Below are 21,819 nucleotides of genomic sequence, written 5' to 3'. Positions count from 1 at the left end.
CACAACAACTATGTATCCATGTTGCCCGGCTTCTACAGGAACCACACAAATTGCACAACGATTTTTAGAATTGCTATGGTGGTAATGGGGGTGAAATAACAATTATTTTGAAAAATAAGAATAATCATTTTAGGCCCTAAACACAGGGTGCTGGTGGTGGGTCTGGTCTTGTTCCTAATATAAATTTTTTCACCTTTCTCAGTAAAGGTAGATTACATGTTTGTCAAGCAAGACAGGTAATGTTTGCTGCTGAGAAGAAATCAGCAATGGTGAACGTGTGGGAAGTATGTTGACAAAGCTTGAAAATACTGCCAATAGTGCTGGGCAGTAACAGATTATATGTAATCTGGATTACAAAAATTAGGTACTTGTTTTAGATTATATTATGTTTTAAAATATTCATAATTGAGTACATCACAATTATCACAACCATTTGGTCAGCTGAACCTCTTTGACTTAATATATTTTCTTGAAGTACCCCCTGAGATTTAAGGTAGCCTAATAAGATAGCCTAGCCTACAGTAGGTCAATAATAAAATTAACATAACGATGATTAATAATAATCTAAAGAAGCTCCACTGTTCTCTGATGCCAGTTAATTACATGACATGCAGGTAAACACATATTTGAATCTTTTTAGTACGTTTTATTTTTGTTGCTTTTATTTTAAAAATGATTATTTATTTTTATTTTTATCACAAATATACTGCTATCAAGTGCTTACAAATGTTTTAGCTATTTTTTAGCTATTATACCTTTTTTTTTTTAATTTCCTCATTTCTTATTTTGAGAGATTTGAACTTTAGTACGTACAACCAAATATGAATGATGAATCCTGGAGCAGTTGTCTCACAAATGCAACCCGTGAACAATGATAAACGCGCTGCCCGCCTCTGAAAGAGGGTGTGTTTGGGCAAACTGTCCTCCAAACGGCCAATCAACATTACATCGCTAATCGACAGCATTGCTAGCTAAGTAATGGACAGACCATTTGGATATATAGCCTAGGGTTTTGACTTCTGAAGTTAGAGAATGGACATAGCTGCTACGCGTTTCATACTCTGATGTGTCATGATGTGTTTGTTATGTCGATACGTGTTGCTGTCATATAATGTGACGAAGTTGTCATAAAATTGAACAACTATTTAGACAGAGGGACACGCATTCTGGAGGGCAATAGCAAATCTGGATGGACTACTGAGGACCGTCTAAACCTGTGACTTTACGAGACTCGTAACTGATCAGAGCTCATTGATTCTGTCAGGTAGGTTCAAACATGCCGTCATGACATTTTCTGTATTTTTTACATTAACCACTCAAATTTGCTTTTCGTTTAGTTCACAATAGGCTACTTAACACCTGCTGGTCGATTTCTTTACTAATACACTCTGCATCTTATGGACTAACATAGCCTATCTCTCTCTTCAGAGATGCAGACGTTCGTGAAAGGAAAGAGAGTTGGATACTGGCTCAGCGAGAAGAAGATAAAAAAACTCGGTTTCCAGATCTTCGTGGATTTGTGCAGGTGCGTAAAGCGCATCTCAGCGGCGCGAGTCACAAACCGGACATATCAGTCTATCCAAAGCACATGTGGCAAGCTGTTTTAATATTTGTTCCTTAGTTTAAACTAACTAATATTTACTTATGTTACTAAATACAATTTTCGATAGAGCAGTATGCTAAGTTATGCAAAAAGTAGGCTTTTTCGATTTCACCAGTGAGTTTATTATTAGATAATAGCCATTCACTTCGGACAAATGCTTGTTCCAGTTAGTTACTGGTGGCTATTTACTTTTTAACTATCCGAGAGATTCACCTTATGAGATACTATCTACATTTTATCCAAGAGATCCATGAGATATATCAAGTGTGACCGGTAACGTTTCTTATCTCGCTAAAAGTGCTTTTTACTTGTCATAAAATCGTATCTAAGAGTAAAATGGCTCACAATCTGAATACATACAAAAGTAGCCTATATAGCTACTACTAGCACCTGTTTCTTTGCTGATATGAAAACTGGGATACTTTTGAAATACATAGGTGAAATGAGTAGTTGCTGATATCTAAAGCTCTTATCTCTTAAACACAAAAGTTGTAAGTAACAATAAAATGGTAGTTGCAAAGAAATAAGAACTAGTATAGTTTCTAGCCTAGTGATTGAAAAGGGGTCCATTTAGATTGCTTAATACTAAAAAAATACGATATATACTATTTAGTTTTAAGGAATAAACATTGAAACTGCTTGCTATTTAGTGTTAATAAGATATTTATTTCTGGGAGGAGCTATCTGGAGAAGTGTCAAATCATGAGTGCATAGAGTTTATATTTACTACTTTGGGAAAGATATTGAGTCATTTTAACAATGTGTCATACCATTTTTATGCTGATGACATACAGTTGTATTGTTCGTTCAATGACTCTGAGTTCCACAAACTAACGGATTTATTGGAATGTATCTCTTCTTTTAAATAGTGGCTTGCTAGTAACTGTCTCCAATTAAATTCGGAAAAGACTGGAACCCTACATGTAATTATTGCCCCAGGCCCAGACAATAAAATACCATCCATCCTTCGAGACCTTGGTTCTCTGAGCTCCTCTGTCCAGAATAATTTAGGAGTCTGGTTTGACCAGTCAATGTCTTTGGACTGCCATTCTAGACTTTTGGTCAGAAACTGTTTTTATTATCTAAGAAATATTGCAAAATTAAGGGTAATTCTAGCAGACTCTGATCTCGAGATGCTTTTATTTCTTCACGCTTAGATTCTTGTAACTCTCTGTTTACTTTTTGTAACAAATCTATTCTATAGCATCTTCAAATGGTTCAAAATGCTGCGGCTAGGCTTTTTTTAACAAGATCTGGCAGAAGGTCTCACATCACACCCATTTTGTCCTCCCTACACTGGATACCCATCAAATTTCCTATTGATTTTAAAATATTAGTTTTAACGCTTCTTTCCGGCTGTAGCCTCCATCCTTTGTCCCCCCGTGTGGCTGACTCTGTCGATTCTTTTAAAAGGCATCTCAAGAGATTGTTATTTAAACAAGCTTTTACTGTAGTTGACTGGGTTTAATTTTGGGCAATTTTTATTTTTTGTCATTTTTATTGTTTGTATACTGTATTATTATTGTGGTTACACTTTGTAAAGCACTTTGTGATTTTATCTGTGAAAAGCACTCTATAAATAAACTTTACTTACTTACTTACAAATTTAGTTATAGATGACTGAAACAAGTAGGGCGTGTAGAAATATAGTGTTAAAAGGAGATAGGACACGATTCATCACACCTCATGTCCTCTCACTCACTTAATGTAACACAAATTCATTACATATAAAGCTATTTCTTCACTATTTCTCACTGTCATCTGTTCTAGTTTTTACTTCTCTTACCAATCAGACAACTCTCTAGCCTCCCCCTAATAAACCATACTCTAATGGAAGTCAGTATAGATTTGAAATGTACCTACACTCTCACTGTACCCATCATATGAAATTTTCAACCATAAAACATCAACGTAGTCAATATACCTGTCTACCTGGTTCTGACGTTTTGTGAGATTGCTTATTAAAAAAAAAAAAAAAAAAAAAAAAAAAAAAACGTATATTACTGTCCTGGTATTCTCATAATTAGTTGGCTTTAAAACTGTCTGTGGAATTTTTGGTTATAAAAAGACAAAGGCTTGGACAAAGTTCACCTGGATAAGTTAACCAGGCAGTTAGGCAGTCTTCATTTCCACAGACTTAAAACTAGCATTGTTTGCATATCTGTTTCGACGCCGTGCATGCCTAAGTGTCGGCAGCAAGATTGTGCTTGTTACTTGACTGATTCACAGATTAATTATGTTTCCTAGGTTATTCAGTTCTGCACTGCATTTTCATCAATATGACTGTTTGCCAAGGGAGGCATTGGACATGCCTTAGATGCATATCTCTGCGGATGATATATTGTGTGTAGGCCACATGGTTTTTCTGAACGAACGTTATGTGTTTTTGAGTTAATGTAACGTGATCTCCTTTCTTTTATGAGCATGTTTTAACCTACAGATAACCGGTTTGCAATGGAATTTTACCTAAGCTTGTGCAACATGTTCAGTGATTTGTTATTCTTTTTTGACTGGTGTATTTACCTTGGGACTTGAGATGATTTCACCTATAGCTCTAAGGACTTAGAAACAAACCTCTGGCTCAGCACTTGTCATTTATTAAATCACAACAGGTTTGTCAACTGCTGAAACTGATGTGTACTTAGTTATTTTCTGGGACTTGACAACCTAAACCTAAATGAAGTTGCAAAAATACAGATATTCTCACATCACAAGAACTGATCAATCAGACTCATTGTTAAATAAATGCACCATCTGGAAATGGCTGGAATTGGAGAGGAAGGAATCCTAATTTTAAGCATGTGCGTGTTTGTTTTTGAAGAGGGAACTTGAGAATTCTGTCCTATATGTGTGACACAGCAATCCAAACCTAAAGAGCAACTGCTTTTGGGTTGCCAAGAAAACAGGATTTTTTTCTGTCTTGTTTCTGTCCTAATAAAATGTTGTTTAATATGCAAGACAACAATGCTCTGACTGACTATAAAATATTCATAGTTTGTTTTCCTCTGTTTTCCAGGAAACAAGGCATAGAGATGATCCAGGTAAGGGACCCTTTTGACATTTCTTTTTTCTTTTAAATGCATTTTCCATGGCAGGTTGGTGCCACAATACGCTTGTCAGCAGCTGTTCTAAACATTACAAACGTGCCTTTCATTAAATGTTAATGAAGCTATTATGCCTGGGGACAATTAAATTGAAAATATCACCATCAGAGTATTATGTACTGTAACTGTTACTTGCATTGCATTACTAGACACATAGTCACCTATACATGCAGGTGGAATTCTACATTTATTGTAAAATAATAATCCCATATTATTAATGCTCATACTGTTATTGCATGAACTTTTTGTGGCTGTTTTACTTGCCAGTAAACTGCTTATAGAGACTTTTCTTTTGCGTTAAAAGGTTCTCAGCCCGTGCCTAATATAGCCTAACATAACAGAAACATAAGTTTGCCTTTATAAAATGGCATGGAAATTGCACTGATTAGCCTTTTCTTGGCTAATGCAGTTTGTATCAGGCTGATCAGTCTAAGCTGAAGCACTGCCTTAATAGATTGGACTGTATGTTATTTTTCCGCTTATCAAGTAATTCTAAGGACATGGACATTAGTGCAGTGGGATAGCAGAGTACACAGAGGTCTTTAAGTCTGACATTTGTTCCTGCTTAATCTAGCATACTTGGCTTCAGTCAAGAGGATGATTTTTTGGAGTGTAGATTAAACCCAAAATGTACTTTTTGATAACAATGGCGTGTAAATTATGTTGATGAATAATTTTCGTTGTAATTTCGTTCCAAACTTCTATCATGAAAATCGATTGACATTTACAGTACGTCAAGACGAAATCTTAGGGAGGGACGATTTGGGAAGACATCCGTTTAGAATTATGTCCTACATGGTAGATGTGCACATTTGAACTGCAACATGCTCATCTACCCGGCAGGACATAAGTTAGCATATGCTGCATGTCTCATAAAATGTTCACAAATGTCTTGGAGAAAAAGAAGAGCAAACATGGATAAATCTGAAAAAGCGTGACTATGTTTCTCAGGCAGCGCACAAGTACTGAACTCTCTTATCTTTTTGCGCTTGAACGGACAAATCCACACAAAATTATGTCAAAATGTCCATTTTGGTGAGTATTCACATAAACATAATTGATTAAGTCTTTGGTGAATCTAAACCATTGGATGCGTATCGGTGTATTTGATACGTGCATCCAGCAGTCAAATAACCTGCTGCTGTCCGTCATTTATGTTAAGCAAATAGCAAAAGAAAAAGAGAAAATCACTCAATGTTCTTGACTGAATAACTTTAACAGCTTTAATAAGGATTGATCTTTATTAAATGTATACGAAAAAACATATCTTCTAGAAAGAATGTAGAATGTTGTATGGAAGTTTAAAGACTGCATACAGGTGAAACTCGAAAAATTTGATTATTGTGAAAAATTTCCTTTATTTCAGTAATTCAACTTAAAAGGTGAAACTAATATATTATATAGACTCATTACGATATTTCAAGCCTTTATGTGTGATAATTTTGATGATTATGGCTTACAGATATGAAAACCTTTTCACAATATTCTAATTTGGAATTTGGGGTTTTCATAAGCTGTAAGCCATAACCATCAAACTTATAACACATAAGGCTTGAAATATCTTACTTTGCATGTAATGAGTCTAATATATGAGTTGAATTACTGAAAAAAATGAAATTTTGCACTATATTCTAATTTTTCGAGTTTCACCTGTATATCATTAATTAAAAAGAAGGCTATGTTATTGTTCATTTATGAGAAGTGGTTTTATGTCATTTAGTTCATTTTTAAAATAAATGAAGACATGTTATATGTCACTGGATTTAGGCTAAATCTGTGTTTGGATTGCATATTCAAATAGTAATAGATGTTTTCTCCAAGAGTTACAGTTTGTATTACAATTAAACTAAACCCATTAGAATTTAGTCGACTAAATGTACTGTAGATAAAATCTTATAATATTCAGTTGACTGAACAAAATCAATTCAGATGAGTAAAATATAATGAAAACTAAATGGCATTTTAGTCAAAAGACTAAAACAAATTTTGCTGTAACAATGGCACTGTAAAAAAAAAATCTAGGAAAGAACACCTGGCTTTGTCAGGGACGAGAGCGTTGTATTTTTGTCTTCTACAGATGTCCTTGGTCTCTAATACTTAGAAAAACAATTAGTACCCCATTTTATGTGCTGATGAACTGAGTTTGGCTATATCACCATGATTGCTCAAGGATAGAGAGTTAACAGCATTGTGGGTTTTGGTGAATGATACTGTTGCATTTGTGGCACCTTTCCTTTGCTTCACCTCAAATCATTAGACGCATGACTCACAGAAATGGAAAAGCCAAAATGTGTGTCAAGACATTGAGATTCTGTGTGAGACCACTATAATATTTAATATTAATTTTCAAAAATATAAAACTAGAAAAATATGAAGCTAAAAACTATTAAATTATAAAAATGCTAAATAAAAACATTTCACTAGTGCTTTCAGATTTTTGGATCTAATGCTTTATCTTGGAGTAAATGACTGGCTCTTTGTGGTAATGTTTTTACCAGATATATGAAGACAGTATTTGCACATTCCAGTAGTACATGCCCTTGTCAACCATGTTTATATTGTGGTGGCCCTGAGATACCTAAGGGCCTCTTATAACAAACTAAGCTGGTTGAAGTGAAAATGAAGTGTAGGTTTGCTTGCTAGCATAGAACTCAATTATGTTTATGGACAAACATTGTTCTTTACTGTTTTGCCACGAAAGTGCATTAGTTATGATGATAAAAATTCTGGGAACACAGTCACCTTGTTTTATTTTGGGACTTGCATGTGAAGGCTGCAAGACTAAACCAATGTCCTTCCTTTTTCCTTCATTCTGGTCCTTTACTAGAGTCAGACCCTTATCAGTGAAACTGTCTGGATGAGTGAAACACTGAGGGCTTTTGTTTTCTCCACTCCCAGGATGCATTATAAACACCTTTTTGCTAACCAGAATGTAGGGCGTGGATACCAAAGAGAGTAAAGAATGGACTTTGACCTGTTTACACATCATACAATAGGCTACCCAGCTGCACCCAGCCATAGATTTTATATGGTCTCTGAAGTACTTCACAATCTAGCAATCAGTCCATGGGTTTATCACTTTAGACAGGGGGAGTGTCATTAATTTGATTAAGATAATGTGATCATTAAATCATTAAGTCACTAAAAACGATCATGGGGAGACTGCTGAATTTCATCACTTCATGTCATCAAATTAATGTTTTAAATAGTATCTCAACTGATTTATGGCTTTGGGTAGTGTATTTTCTGCGGGCAACTATAAAAGTTAAGTATTTGTCGGTCATCTTGTCAGCCTGTCCTACTTTGTTTATTAAACTATTTTATAGGTTCATAGTACATTTATATAGAAGTGCAGTTTCAGCATGTCACAGAGATAAGATAATTACACTTTCCCAAGAACATATACCCACACTTGTTTTAAAAATGACAACATATTATCCTCATAAACGTATATATTTTTATCAAACATCTGGGGTCAGTAAGACCTTTTTAATGTTTTGAATGAAATCTCTTATGTTCATCAAGGCAGCATTCATTTAATATCGTGAAATATTAACTAACTATTAACTAACTAATATTAACTAATAAGCTGATTTGGTTTCTTCAGAAGAACATAATTTATTTGAAATAGAAATATTTTGTAATATTATAAATGTCTTTCAATGGAATGCTTCCTTGCTAAACGAAAGTATACATTTCTTTAAAAAAATCTTTAAAGAAAGAAGTTTTTCTAAAAAAAAAAAAAAAAAATCTTTACTGACCCCAAACCTTTGAATGGCAGTTTATACATATTGATTAAATGTTCTTTTTTCATTCCTGCCTACTCTCGTAATTGATTAAGCCACTGAGTAATCAACTGTGCAGAAGCCAAGACAATGACTTTTTGTTTGCCATCTCCTTCGTTTACACTTATCTTGGTGTAATGTTATCATGCCCCTCACTGTTTAACAGAAGTTAACAGCAAGTTATATATTTAGTTTTTCAGGAAGACGTCTGTTAGATGAGGAAATGAAGAATGATAATTGCAAAGCAAATTTGGCCTCAATTTCCAAGAATCAATAAAGCTCTTTGCCTGTTTAAAAAGCTACTTTAAACATTAAGACAACATTAATGTGTTGTAACACATGGCTGTGTCATCCTTTATATCAGGTGATGTGTATCAGCTACAAAAAGGAAATAGAGGGGGTCGTCTCTCTCTGAACTGTCATGATGTGTCTGTGTGTGTGCGTCACTTTCTCTTAGTCATCTTCTTCGCTCTTTATGTCTGTTTTCGTAAACTGTCACACATCAGCGCTGGCGATTATAATGTTTCCAGACATTGGAATATGAATCAGAACCATTTAGGAAATATGCTGATAAGCCCCTTAAGAGTGCCACTTTCTCTGTTTCTGGTGGTCTCCACAGCCCATAGTCCTTCATTTGGTGCTGCCTTTGGAGTATTTTTAATAAAAGTGCACTTAGGGGATGCCCACATCCCCTTTTAACTGCCTAGGTCGTGTACAAATGCCTCTGACGTTTGACGAGAACCGTTGTGGTCTGATCCAAAATAAATATTTTCACATCCCAAAAGGTTAAACCCATGGTAAAGGAACCACATGTTTTTTTTTGCGTGTGCCCCAAGCTGCCTTTCTTCACGTTGACTACATGTAAACCCTTCAGAACACATTGCGCTGTCTATCATACACCGGAGGCTATAGTGTTTCTGTACCATTTTATGAATCTACATTGCTCTGAATTTAGCTTTCTAATGTCAGTCAGAGTTTGGTAAATGAAAACAGGCTGAAAATACACAGACACTTTCCCCTTCCCTTGTTGTGATGTGTTAATCTGAGTCACAACCATGGCATGTACCTATAGGGGTTGTGTGTCTAATAAACAGAAAATAATCCACAAATTGAAATTGACTAACATAGAATTCACTTTGTTTTCAGAGTTTAGCAGTCAGTTTAGTCTGAGTGACAGAACACATCACACCTTTACAAATCGCGTCACGTCATAAACGTCTGTTCTTTAAAACATCCCCCCTTGAGCAAACTCAATTTTGTGGTAAAACTGGAATTTCAAAGTATATCAATGCTGTTTCAACCGGTTCAACTGACTTTGCTAACACTTTTTGCTTTTAATGCTCACAGGTGCATTTGCAGAAAAATACATCGCTTGCCTGTTTATATATTGACAAACGAGTTATCCCGGGTTATTGCTGAAAATGTCTTGTGGATGTTTACTGAGCTCTTGACCTTGTTCTCCCGGTCTAGCTGGATCTGAGCCAGCCAATAGAGAAGCAGGGACCATTTGATGTCATCATCCACAAGCTGACCGACCACATTGTTGATGCTGACCAGAATGTCACAGAGTCGATGCTACTTGTTCAGGGTGTTCAGGTAACTAAGCAAATCCACTCAAGTAGCCATAAATTTGTCATGCTTCAAACATATTTACTGTATCTGAATCATTGAATTTCAGTTGAATTTTCCATTTCTTTTTCCAGGACTACATAGATGCTCACCCTGAAACAGTGATTCTGGACCCTCTTCCAGCCATTCGTACCCTGCTGGACCGCTGCAAGTCATACACTCTAATCCATAAACTTGAAGACTGCATGCAAGGTCTGTCTACAGCACAGATACACAAAAGTACATGAATGTGACGTAATCACGCAAAGTACAGCTGTGCTAAATACAATTATTAAAGATGGGCGACCCAATTATAGTGGTATTCCCCATTTCAGATAAGCCCGCCTTAGTGTGCAGGAATAAATTGAAAATATCAGACCGTTTACAGCATTTCCACAAATTCTAAATGTTGTAAAGGGTTCTATAAACCAGGCCTTTAGATCCTCCTTTGTTCTTCAGGGGTGAACCATCACGAGGAGGGCAGGTTTTTGCCTTTGCGCAGGGGAAGTGTGAGGCTTATGGAGGGCTTATGTCCTAAAGCTGCTGAGTCGTTCATTCTTTGTGCTGCTTGCGCGCTGCATTCACTGACCACAGAAAGAACAGGAGGCCCGCCGGCTCACTACAAGCCAACAGAATCACCAGCTGTGAGAATGTCGTAGTGCCTAAGGAATTCCATCACAATCTGCACTCTTATTCAAAATATTCAACCTAAACATTCACACACATTGGTATAGACCATTTTGCAAGATGTAAACAACACTGGTCCAGAAGCACTTCCTGTTTCAGTTTTTTAACACTACATATAAGCTGGGATAAAATACAACCAACAGAACATATGAAACTGAATCAAAAAGTTAAACAAACACCTTTAACATGTTTTCTTCACATGTGAAATAAAGAAAACAGTTACAAACTGAAACAGGAAGTGTTCCTGGACCAGTGTTGTTTACATCTTGCAAAATGGTCTATTTACCTATATACTACCATTCAAAATTTTGGGGACTGTAAGAAGCTTATCTTATCTTTTGTGCTTACCAAGCTTTCATTTATTTGATCAAAATATTATGAAATATTGTTACATTAACTGTCAACTTAACAGTTTTCTATTTTTAATATATTTTAAAATGTAATTTATTTCTGTGACGTAAAGCTGAACTTTTGTGAAAATTGCGAACATATTTTGCTGGATTTTTTGATGAATAGAAACTTCAAAACTGCATTTATGTGAATAGAATTTTTTGTAGCATTCTAAAGGTCTCTTCTGTCACTTTTGATCAATTTAATGTGTCCTTACTAAATAAAACTATTCATTCATTAAAACAAAACAACAAAAAAACGTACTAACCCCAAACTTTTGATTGTACTAGTGTACAGTGGGGTTTCAATTTGCATTCTTTTAGAATTTAGTACATTTTTATAACAAACTATAATATCAGGATCCCATTTTGAGTCAATAAATTGATATTACCATGAATTATAGAATATCTACTTGGTTTTGTCCCTCTTTTGCTTTCATGATCAAGCTGCATAAACTCTGTTCATTATAGAATTCAAGGAAAAATCTCTTGTATTCAGATCAGAGAAGCCGATGTTGGCCAATTAAAACCATATCATCAATGTTCTCCCGAGAGACGCATGGGTAAAGAAGTGTCAGCTGAGGGTTAGTGTGAAGTTAACCATCCGCCTTGGTGCTTCCCCTGTCTCTAAGGAAGAGACGACTCTGTTTAGGATACAAAGGGAGTGACTATTTTCTCGGGCCCATTCACCAGGCAACCGCCTCTATGTCTATTAGCTTATGAAACAACACTGCTAGGGATTCTGGAAAAAGAAAGATAACACAGCCCATATACCCTCTGTATTACTCAAGATCCTTTTTGAAATAACTCAATTGCTCAATACATGCATGTTTACCTCTATCAGCAATTGTCATCAATGACTGATTTTGTTAAATGAGACAATTTTTTCCATGAGCTAATAGAGGACAACACGCTGTCTTGGTCATGTTTGAATGTAAAACAAAGTACTGCGTTACGTGACTTACATTTATGTTCTTACTCATGGGATTTCCAGTAAAGCTCAACACTATTTTGGAAGAGATAATCTGGTGTCAGTTAACTTAGTTGTGTAAATTGGTGCTCATCATGTGACTTCATAATGAATCATAATCAACCCATATCCACATGAGTGCACTTTAGTTATCTCATACATAATTGTCACACATCTATGTTCAGCATTTGTGGCTGCTTTAAAGGGATACTCCACTTTTTTTGGAAATAGGCTAAGTTTACATTTTAATTTTACTCCCCCAGAGTTAAACAGTTGGGTTTTACCGTTTTCGAATCCATTCAGCCGATTTTCTGAAATTTAGAAGAATATCAGTAACCAGACAGTTTTTGGTCTAATTGACTTCCATAGTATATATTTTTTTTCCTTCTATGGAAGTCAATGAGACCAGAAACTGTCTGGTTACTGATGTTCTTCTAAATATCAGAAAATCGTCTGAATACATTTGAAAACGGTGAAACTCAGCTGTTTAACTCTGGGGTAGTTGTAAAATGAGCCTATTTCCAAAAAAAGTGGAGTATCCCTTTAAAGGTTACTGCTTGTTTGATCAAATTGATTCATGTTCCTTGTCTAATGTGAAATGGGATGCTTTATTTCACTGAGTTGCATTGAGCCACTGACTCAACATAGAAAACGACTGTTTTGAGGGGCTATAAATATTCTGCACTTTGGCTCTTGGAAAAGAAGCTGTTTATAAGATTGAATTGATGGTTGCAGATCAAAAGCAGGCTGAAAATTCACAGATTCCCCAGCGGTTTAATTATAAATGTTTCCATGGATCCGGTAGTAATATTATCCTGTAGAAAGTGTAGTCATCATTTAAAATGTGTGTTGGCTACACATCATTAAGTCCCCATCTAAACTTGGTGTCTACCAGCAGTTATGCTCAGGGTGTGCTGGTTAATCTTGTCAAGATGTTGTCGAGAGAATGTGAGATGAAATCAAAAACACATTGAAGAAATACCTGAAAATACACCACCTTGTATTTCTGCCAGATCTTTACAAACTAAATCAGAGTGTGGCCAAACATGATCAGGTCCATGAAGAAGATGTTGTCAAAGCTTTCTTAACATTGACATTTCTGTGTTTAAAGTGATAGGTCACCCAAAAATTCAAATTATATCATCATTTACTCACCAACAAGTTGTTTCAAAACCTTGTATGAGTTTCTTTCTTCTGCTGAACACAAAAGAAGATATGTTAAATAATGTCGGTAATCAAACATTTGATGGACCCCATCGACTTCCATAGTATTAAAAATATTGTATGGAATTTAATATATGTATTTTCTTCATTATTTAAAAACAAAGTGACTAACTTAATCCTAAAAATAATTTTCAGAAAAGTGTACTTTCAAGGAAAAAGTATTGTTTATTTTTGACAAATATCATGAATCATTCATTTATAAATATTATACTGTACATTTTTGGAGAGTCGCACCATGTGACATATTATAACCTGAACCACCATTCACTTGTCAAAATATCATATATTTTATATTTGATTGGCCCAAAAACGTTTATCAAACATTAAGCAAAGTTTTTCTTTTTGTTGTTTTTTTCTAATCTTACAAATAATAGTAATACAATTTCACAGTAAAAAAATATAATACAAATTCATGCCAAACTAAGAATAACTAAGAACTGCATGGTTTAAATAATTATATTCTTCAGTATGACATCAGGGAAGTTGTATAACCCTGTCATTTTTTTTTTTTTTTTGACAATGTCAATATGAATTTTAAACCAGGATGGTTAAACCAGAGGTGTATCAAGTCACTGTATGTATGAAATGCATTTTTAATGTGTGTTTTCTGTAGATGACAGAATCTGCTCACCTCCGTTCATAGTTCTCAAGAGTGAATGTGGCACTGAGACTCTGGAGCAACTCCGCAAACATGGAATCACATTTCCTTTCAGTAAGTTTGCCATTTTAAAATCTTCATGACGATTTATACATCGATTTGCACACATGCCTCTCATTCAGAGCAGGGTTTCTCTCAACAGTCCATTTGACTTCAGATGAACTGTTTCTTATATGTTTGCCCATGTGTACTGGAGCGACACACATTTTCACACTATTTCTGTTTGATTGCAGTCTGCAAAACCCAGGTAGCTCATGGCATTAACTCCCATGAGGTAAGAAGACACACACTCCAGACTTTACTCTTCTTTTACATAAGAGATGCTACATGATGTTAGTTAATCGTTAAATGATGTTTTGTTAAAATTATTAATTTTGGGCTTGGGTATCACAACTTTTTATGGAGGATTTACAATTTAGTAAAGTTACAGAACCAAAGAAAGGCCGTTTTTTGACAATTAAAAAATAGTAATTTAAACAAAATTTTCTTTGCTTATCTTAAAGGAGAACTCCGGTCAATTTTAACATTGAGATCATTTTTTTGTACATTTGGAGTGCTGTCAGTACAGACAAAAACGTCAAAAATCGGTGTTGCCTACACCGTGTTATCGTCTTTTTAAAATTCGCACCCTGTTGACTTCAATGGGGCATGTTCTAAACCTGCTTTTAGCCTCTTAACATAATAGATTTGTCAATACGAATGCACAAGTCATGTGAGTGGTGTTATTAAGAGTGACCATGGTCAATCTGACTGCAGTAGATGTGAAAGATATTAATAAAAATTATGTTAATTCAGCCAGCTCACTCTGTATTTACTTCCTGTTTTCGGTCGAAGGCCACAATAGTCAATTGTCGATCTTAAGCGCGCGATCATTAGAGAATATCATCTCAAACCTCCTCCGTGTGTTCAACATCTGATTCGGATGAACTATCCATTTGAGCTGATATTCTCAGAACACCACACATTGGTAGGTTTGAGATGATATTCACCAATGATCGCGCACGTGAACTTGACAATCGACTACTGTGGGCTTCGACCGAAAACAGGAAGCAAATGTGTATGTGAGCTGGCTGAATTAACATAATTTTTATTCATATCTTTCACATCTACTGCAGTCAGATTGACCGTGGTCACTCTTAATAACACCACTCACTTGGCTGTGAAGAGTAAAGGCCAATTTATACTTCTGCGTAGGGTGCGCGCGGTAGGTACGCCGTAGTATACGCACAGACGCGTCCCATATAGGCCTCATTATGCTTCTGCGTCAACTCCATGGCGTAGCTACGTCGTCACTGCTACGGCGTCGTGGCCGTTTTATACTTCTGCGTGAGGTTGTGGTGCATCGTGGTGCATTTCGCCGCCAGAACGCTAGGGGGGTTCGCGAATCTCTTTGGTTCCGTGCGCCGCGAGCGAAAGAGAGAGAATGTTGTTTTAGCAGCTGCCAGCTGGAGCTAATCGACGTTGAATAACAAGACGACACAAACTTTATCCCCACAGAATCAACACGGATGTCCAGGGCCCGTTCCACCCATAGACAATAAAATAAAGGTTCCACCCGAGCTGCCATAACGATACCTGTTCGGAATGACTTAAAGGATTTTTTCAGTCTCCACGTGGAACTGTGCTATGGCAGGATATAATGTGTCCAGTGGCAGACTTGGTTAGTACTGTATTATCAATGATGTAACCGTGAACATTGTATTGAAAATAAACAACAAACTGTGTTTCAAAACAAATGTTGATCTATTGATTGATTAAAGTTTATTGCGAGCAAAAAAGAAAGAAAAAAATAATAGACATATATATTAACAATGAAATAAAAAAACAGTTTATTTTTAGATTAATTCTTTATTTACTTTCTTTATAGGAGTATTATAATTATCAGAACGAGGGTGCAAATGTTAAAAATAGCGCTAATAGCGGGAGGGGGAAATCGGAAAAGCTACACTCCTGAATTGATGTATACTCTGACCAATCAAAGCCCTTGCTGTCTGCGTCGCCTCCGCCTCGACGCGTAGTTACAAATTTTTGGAGGTGCACGTCGAGCTACGGCGGAGGGTCCATTTTTATTTCTTTAAATCAGTAAGCTAGTAAATGAATGCGTCATTGTACCCAAATGCACTTCTGAATGCGCCTCTGTCCATTTCAAACCAAACTGATACCCATAGATGCACGTTTAGAAGAGTTTCAATTTCAATTCCATGATGTATTTTACTGAACATGAGTATTTACAATGCAAATTCAAATTATTGTAATTTACTGGCAAATACTTATCTTGTCTTTTCACTTTATTAAGATCAGATTCTGCATGTAAAATTACAATAATAAGGTGACTTGACTTGCACTTGACTTAACCTACTACAAGACTTGACTTGACTATAGCCTGTGACTTGACTTGACTTGCCCCCCCAAAAAATACTTGGGACTTACTTGAGACTTGACGGTTAAGACTTGAGACTTACTTGAGACTTGCACATGTGTGACTTGGTCCCATCTCTGATCGGTGAATGGTCGGCTTGGTAGCATCGTATTTCCTCCTACGCATTTCTGCACGTACCATCTCCTCTGACGTCTTCTCTCATTTCTGCCTGTCAGTTTGTGTAATTTCACTAAAGTGAACTGTTTTTCCACCTCAATAAGCTCCAACTCCAACATGATCAGCTCTCTTTCAGTCGCTATTGCTTGTAGTAACCTAGCTGCGAGGAATCTAAACACAGTGGAACATTAAAACCCTCCGCCGCCAACTAGCGTTTCGGAGCAGTAATGCAGAGCAACCAAGACCTGAACGCAGAAGTATAAATGCTCACAACGGCGTCGCCTACGTGCATAGCCAACGCCGTACACGGCGTACCCTCGACGCAGAAGTATAAATTGGCCTTAAGAGGCTAAAAGCAGTTTTAGAACATGCCCCATTGAAGTCATCTGGGTGCGAATTTTAAAAAAGATGATAACACGGTGTAGGCAACACTAATTTTTGTCGTTTTTGTCTGTACTGACTCCAAATGTACAAAAAAAGAGCTCAATGTTAAAATTGACCGGAGTTTTCCTTTAACAGCAGCTTCCGCCTCATAAAATACATCAAGTGAAAAAATGTCTATTTAAAATACATTTATTTCATACCAAGTATAGTGCAAATTACTGACATATCGCTTGAGACTTACTGATATAAATATCATAATGAAACGTTATTTGGAGTACTTCAATATTGCACAATGCACATTTCTTAATATAAAGCCTAACATTTGTTTTAATATCACTATTACTAAGGATAGTATGATCTCTGTATAATATCAGTCTTTAAATGCAAGATATTTAAAGTGTACCTAAAGAATACTATTAATAGTTCCACTTTAGCACAATTAAATATACTTAAGTACATCTTTAGTTGGACCTCAAGCACTAGCTACAGATAACTGAATTCACAGATAACTGAAGGTTGTATCAGCAATTTCAGGCCCAAAAAAAGGCCCAAACGTAAATGATTACATAACATTCATCTAATATTTCCTAACGATCCGCTAGCTGCCCACCCCATAAGCAGGCCTTCAAAAAATGAACATGTGTATGTTGATAGACGCTGGCTTCTTCTTTAGCTCCGACTCCACGTGCAGCCATGCAAAACCTCACAACACCCAGTTGCTTGGAACACTATTTATTTTGGTTTTGAGTGGTTGGTGAAACCAATTGTTTTTGTGTGCAGATCTCAGAGCCTAGGCTGCCTACAGAGACACATTTTTTTGGTAGGTAGCGGATTGTTAGGAAAGAGTAGATGAATGTGATCATTTATGTTTGGTCCAGAAATCGCGAATACAACCGTTATGTACAAGATTAGTGGTTCCAATTTAGCAGACTTTAAGTTTATCAATTTAGTATACCAATGGCAGGGTATTTATATTAAGTACACAAGCCTGAAAAAATGTAAATGTATTCATAGTGTATAATACATGTATTTCAAATGCATTTTGGTATATTTATTTTTCACTTCTAAAAAAAAAAAAAAAAAAAAAAATCACTTCTAAAGAAAGTGTAATCCCAGAGCTCTCATTGCACCGATTCCCAACAAACCCTTTTGTCCTCATGGATGATTAACAGGGGTGCACCATCCGTCGTTATGGGCACCATATCTTTGATTCACATTGACTAATGTACAAGCAAAGTCTCCAATCCCTCGCATTCCTTCGTAATACTGCTCGAAGACACTATTAACTCAGTTTTACGGTGTTGATAGTGAGGGGTGTACTAGATTAATGTGTCACCAGCGACTGCTGAATGACTGTGTTTGTGCAAACAGGTTGACGGTCATGTGTTTTATGACAGTGAGCAAATAGGTTTACTTAGCTAAAGGAGATAAAAAGTACATGCATGGGTCGACAGGGGTTTTGGTGTGGCTCTTTTAGTGTCGTGAAAGTTTTCTCGTTTGCTTCTTTCATTTCAAGATCACAACAAGAATTTATGTATCATATCATGTTCATTTATAACCAACCTGCTCTGCAATGTGTTGATTTGGTTTCTGCTCAATAGATGGCCATCATATTTAGTGAGGAAGATCTGAAAGACATAAAGCCCCCATGTGTCCTCCAGAGCTTTATCAACCATAATGCAGTGCTGTATAAGGTGTTTGTAGTGGGAGAGGCTTACAGCGTGGTACATCGGCCCTCCATAAGGAACTTCCCATCAGGACCCACAGGTCAGTTGAGTCACTCCGACATCCCTATGATGGACGATTCATAGTATTTGATGTATTTTACTGGATACGTGAATCAGAAGGCAAACTAAAACTAAGTTCTTTTCATGTCGAAATCAGCAAATTGCACTCAGTGTGTGTCACAGATGGGACACAAGTTCATTGGGCGGCATCAAAGCCAATAAAAACACTTTATAGGGTGCCAGGTCGAGAAATTTAGACATCAGGTCTCTTTCGGCTAGTTTTAACCGTCCTCACTGGCATATATGCTAACAAACCTTCTTAGTCTGGGACTTTTTATAAGGTTACCTTATGTTTGAAAGCTGTATCAGAACAAAGTGAGATTGACATTAATGGCACTCATGAGCAACTCTTGTGTGATGGCGAGGCCTCTCAGCCTGTCTCAACCTTTCTGTCAACATATGTTCCTGATGTTTAGACCCTTTTCGTTCGCTACAGAAAAGTGGTTTATTTTGTCTTTGACGTGGTATTCGTTAAATAAGCAACTTAAAGCTTTTCTTCTCAGTGGTCAGTGAGGTTTGGTGAATGATGCCCCAGATGTACAATAAATTCACTATTGCCCAGATTTTGTCATTTTTGTTGCATAAACTTTACACTCTATGAAGGATTTGGGATTTGTCTTCGATGAATAAATGTAGCTTAAAAGGTCAAAAAAATCTAATACGTTTACAGTATATTAAAGCTGCATTTCTTTGATTAAAAGTATAGTAAAAACTGTAGTATTACAATTGTTACTTTGGCAAAAAAAATAATTTTCAGCAGCCATTACTCCAGTCTTCAGTGTCAAATTTGGTGCTCAGGAAACATTTTTTATTATTATTATCATTATTATTATTTTTTTTTTTTCAGGATTAATAATGAATATAAATTATTTTAAACAGAAATATTGTCTAACAGCATAAATATCTTGATCAATTTAATGTGTCCTTGCTGAATAAAAGTATAAATTTCTTTCAAAATAAATCTTGATGACCCCAAAGTTTTGAACAGTAGTGTAAAACGTTTATAGTCGTTATTTTAAAACTGAACAAGTTGTGTGGTTTTTATCCTCTAGACAGGAGAGCAATATCTTTTAACAGTCATCATGTGTCCAAACCAGAGTCCTCGTCTCACCTGACCTTCGTAAGTCAACATGCCTCATATTTATTACTCAAGTAAGGCTAAGCTTTCCTTCAATTAAACTCTTTTGGAAACATTCAGCGAAATCCTTCAATTTAGACATTTTAGTTTTAATCTAAAAACAGTCCTGTTCAAATTTAAATGAATATATCAAATGTTTCTATAAAAAGCACATATAAAAAGTTTTGGCTTTCGTATTGAATGATAACCATACTTGTTCAACAAACAGGCTTTTCATACTTTTTGTCCCATTTCTGGTTTCTTCAAGAGGGACAACATGGATGGCCAGAACTGGGCACCCAGAAATGATGTCATTCAGAAGATTTCCAGAAGGTTACGACAGGCCCTCGGTATTTCTCTGTTCGGAATTGACATCATTATCAACAACCAGACCGGCCAGCATGCCGTCATCGATATCAACGCATTCCCAGGTAGGTGTAGTTCCTCACCATCTTTATGTTATTTTTATGCACTGAACTATATTCCCACTTCCAAAACCAGCAATGCAATATCAGACCACATGGTGTCAGTATGGAATAGTAAAGAGCCCTTTTGTGTATTGTAATGTATGTATGTATGTATGTGTGTATCTATATATATATATATATATATATATTAATTAGACTCTTCACACTATAAAGCTATTTTGATTTCATCTTGACTTTATGTCATTATTTCTCTAAAATCCCAAAGGAAGGTGTAGAACATTTTGAAAGGATGGGAAAAGTATATTTGAAGCCCTTCATTTAAGAACTCTTATCGTATCGGCTGCAGGCACAGCTGTGTTTGTCTGCTTGCAGTATATTTGAAAGCCACCTGGCCTTCCCTCCGCTTGTTGCCATGGTGATCTTGTGTATGTAGCAAGGAAGGCACTTTGAAATCTCTCAGTGGTGCATCCAACGAGTCCCGTGACACCACGGGAGTGAGACAACAGATGATATCTTCCATTTTTTGATCTGCCTCTCAGAGCATTCACCCATTAACTACTGAAAAAAACTTTTTTTCCCCAGGTTACGAGGGAGTGCCCGAGTTTTTCAATGACCTGTTGAGTCATCTCACCAGCGTCCTGCAAGGTCAGGCATCTATCGGAGTGGCATGCGGTCACATGAGAGTGAACGGGATGGCGCAGAGCCCGTCAGTTGCCTGCGGGATGCACTGTGGCTTGCTGGGAAATGAAAGCAGTTGGTTGATGGACAGCGAGGGGATAAAGAAGGCTCCCCATCAAGGACTGAGTTGCGGCGGCGCTTGCATGGCTCCAAACTTTCACCAGCATGGCAGGTCCAGTTTAGCAGCGGAGACGTCTTCGCAGTGACACGCAATATGAATATTTCATTACTTTTCACATACCAAATAAACCCTTATTAAAGGGTAGGTGTAGTATAGAAAAGTCATTTGTGCCAAATGTGAATTGTGTTGGAAATGATTAAATGTGTATTGATTGTCTTCTCATTTATTTAATGTTTGAAATGGGCAACCTGATCCTCAAAATGTATGTGATGATTTTTTTTTTATGAATGTTGCACTGAACATGATTTTTCAGGAAAAAAAGGCTTTGTGGAGGAATTGAAAATATTATTAATGTTAATATAATAATGAGATACTTGAAAGGAAAATATGTGTCATGATTTGGGTGTAAGGCATTGCACTATTTAAATAAGTGTCCAGCTGGCACTAAGGCCTCTCTTCTTGAGTATATGTTAAATTCTGGCCCATTAAGAAAGCTTGAAGTCCATTAGTGCTCTAATCTGCTGGCAGGTCATCTGTTAAAAGGCAGCAGGAGAATTTCTGCCTGTTTTCAAGGTAGACTCAAGGTAAAATTTTTAAGGATAATCATTTTACATCTAGAGGGCCCTGTGTGGGGGTTATGCATTGATTGCAAAAAGAAAACATACAAACTCACCCCAAAATGAAAATTCTTTTATGAATTTATTTCAAACCTGTATGACTTTCTTTCTTCTGTGGAACAT

General features: G+C 36.3%; 1 protein-coding gene across 1 annotated transcript; it reads left to right on the top strand.

Annotated features, from left to right (window-relative positions):
• Positions 1–1,030: 1,030 nt before the first annotated feature.
• itpk1a (inositol-tetrakisphosphate 1-kinase a) lies at positions 1,031–21,295 on the top strand. The gene is made up of 11 exons (XM_039692081.2): positions 1,031–1,264; positions 1,429–1,525; positions 4,620–4,644; positions 9,963–10,088; positions 10,196–10,313; positions 13,984–14,082; positions 14,262–14,302; positions 18,550–18,715; positions 19,788–19,855; positions 20,121–20,283; positions 20,863–21,295. The coding sequence occupies exons 2-11, from the start codon at positions 1,431–1,433 to the stop codon at positions 21,162–21,164; spliced, it is 1,203 nt and encodes a 400-aa protein (XP_039548015.1). The 5' UTR covers positions 1,031–1,264; positions 1,429–1,430; the 3' UTR covers positions 21,165–21,295.
• Positions 21,296–21,819: the final 524 nt, after the last annotated feature.

The sequence above is a fragment of the Pimephales promelas genome, chromosome 13, assembly GCF_988280905.1.
Source record: "Pimephales promelas chromosome 13, fPimPro1.hap1.1, whole genome shotgun sequence".
Lineage (NCBI taxonomy): Eukaryota > Metazoa > Chordata > Actinopteri > Cypriniformes > Leuciscidae > Pimephales > Pimephales promelas.
The sequence above is the reverse complement of the archived record's forward strand: the minus strand, read 5'-3'. Positions and strand labels throughout refer to the sequence as shown.

Bases quoted from the DNA above. Each gene is read 5' to 3' on its own strand.
- itpk1a (XM_039692081.2), top strand. From the start codon at position 1,431: ATGCAGACGTTCGTGAAAGGAAAGAGAGTTGGATACTGGCTCAGCGAG. The intron at 10,314-13,983 runs GTCTGTCTACAG...TGTTTTCTGTAG, and splicing joins ACTTGAAGACTGCATGCAAG to ATGACAGAATCTGCTCACCT. The intron at 18,716-19,787 runs GTCAGTTGAGTC...TTTATCCTCTAG, and splicing joins CTTCCCATCAGGACCCACAG to ACAGGAGAGCAATATCTTTT.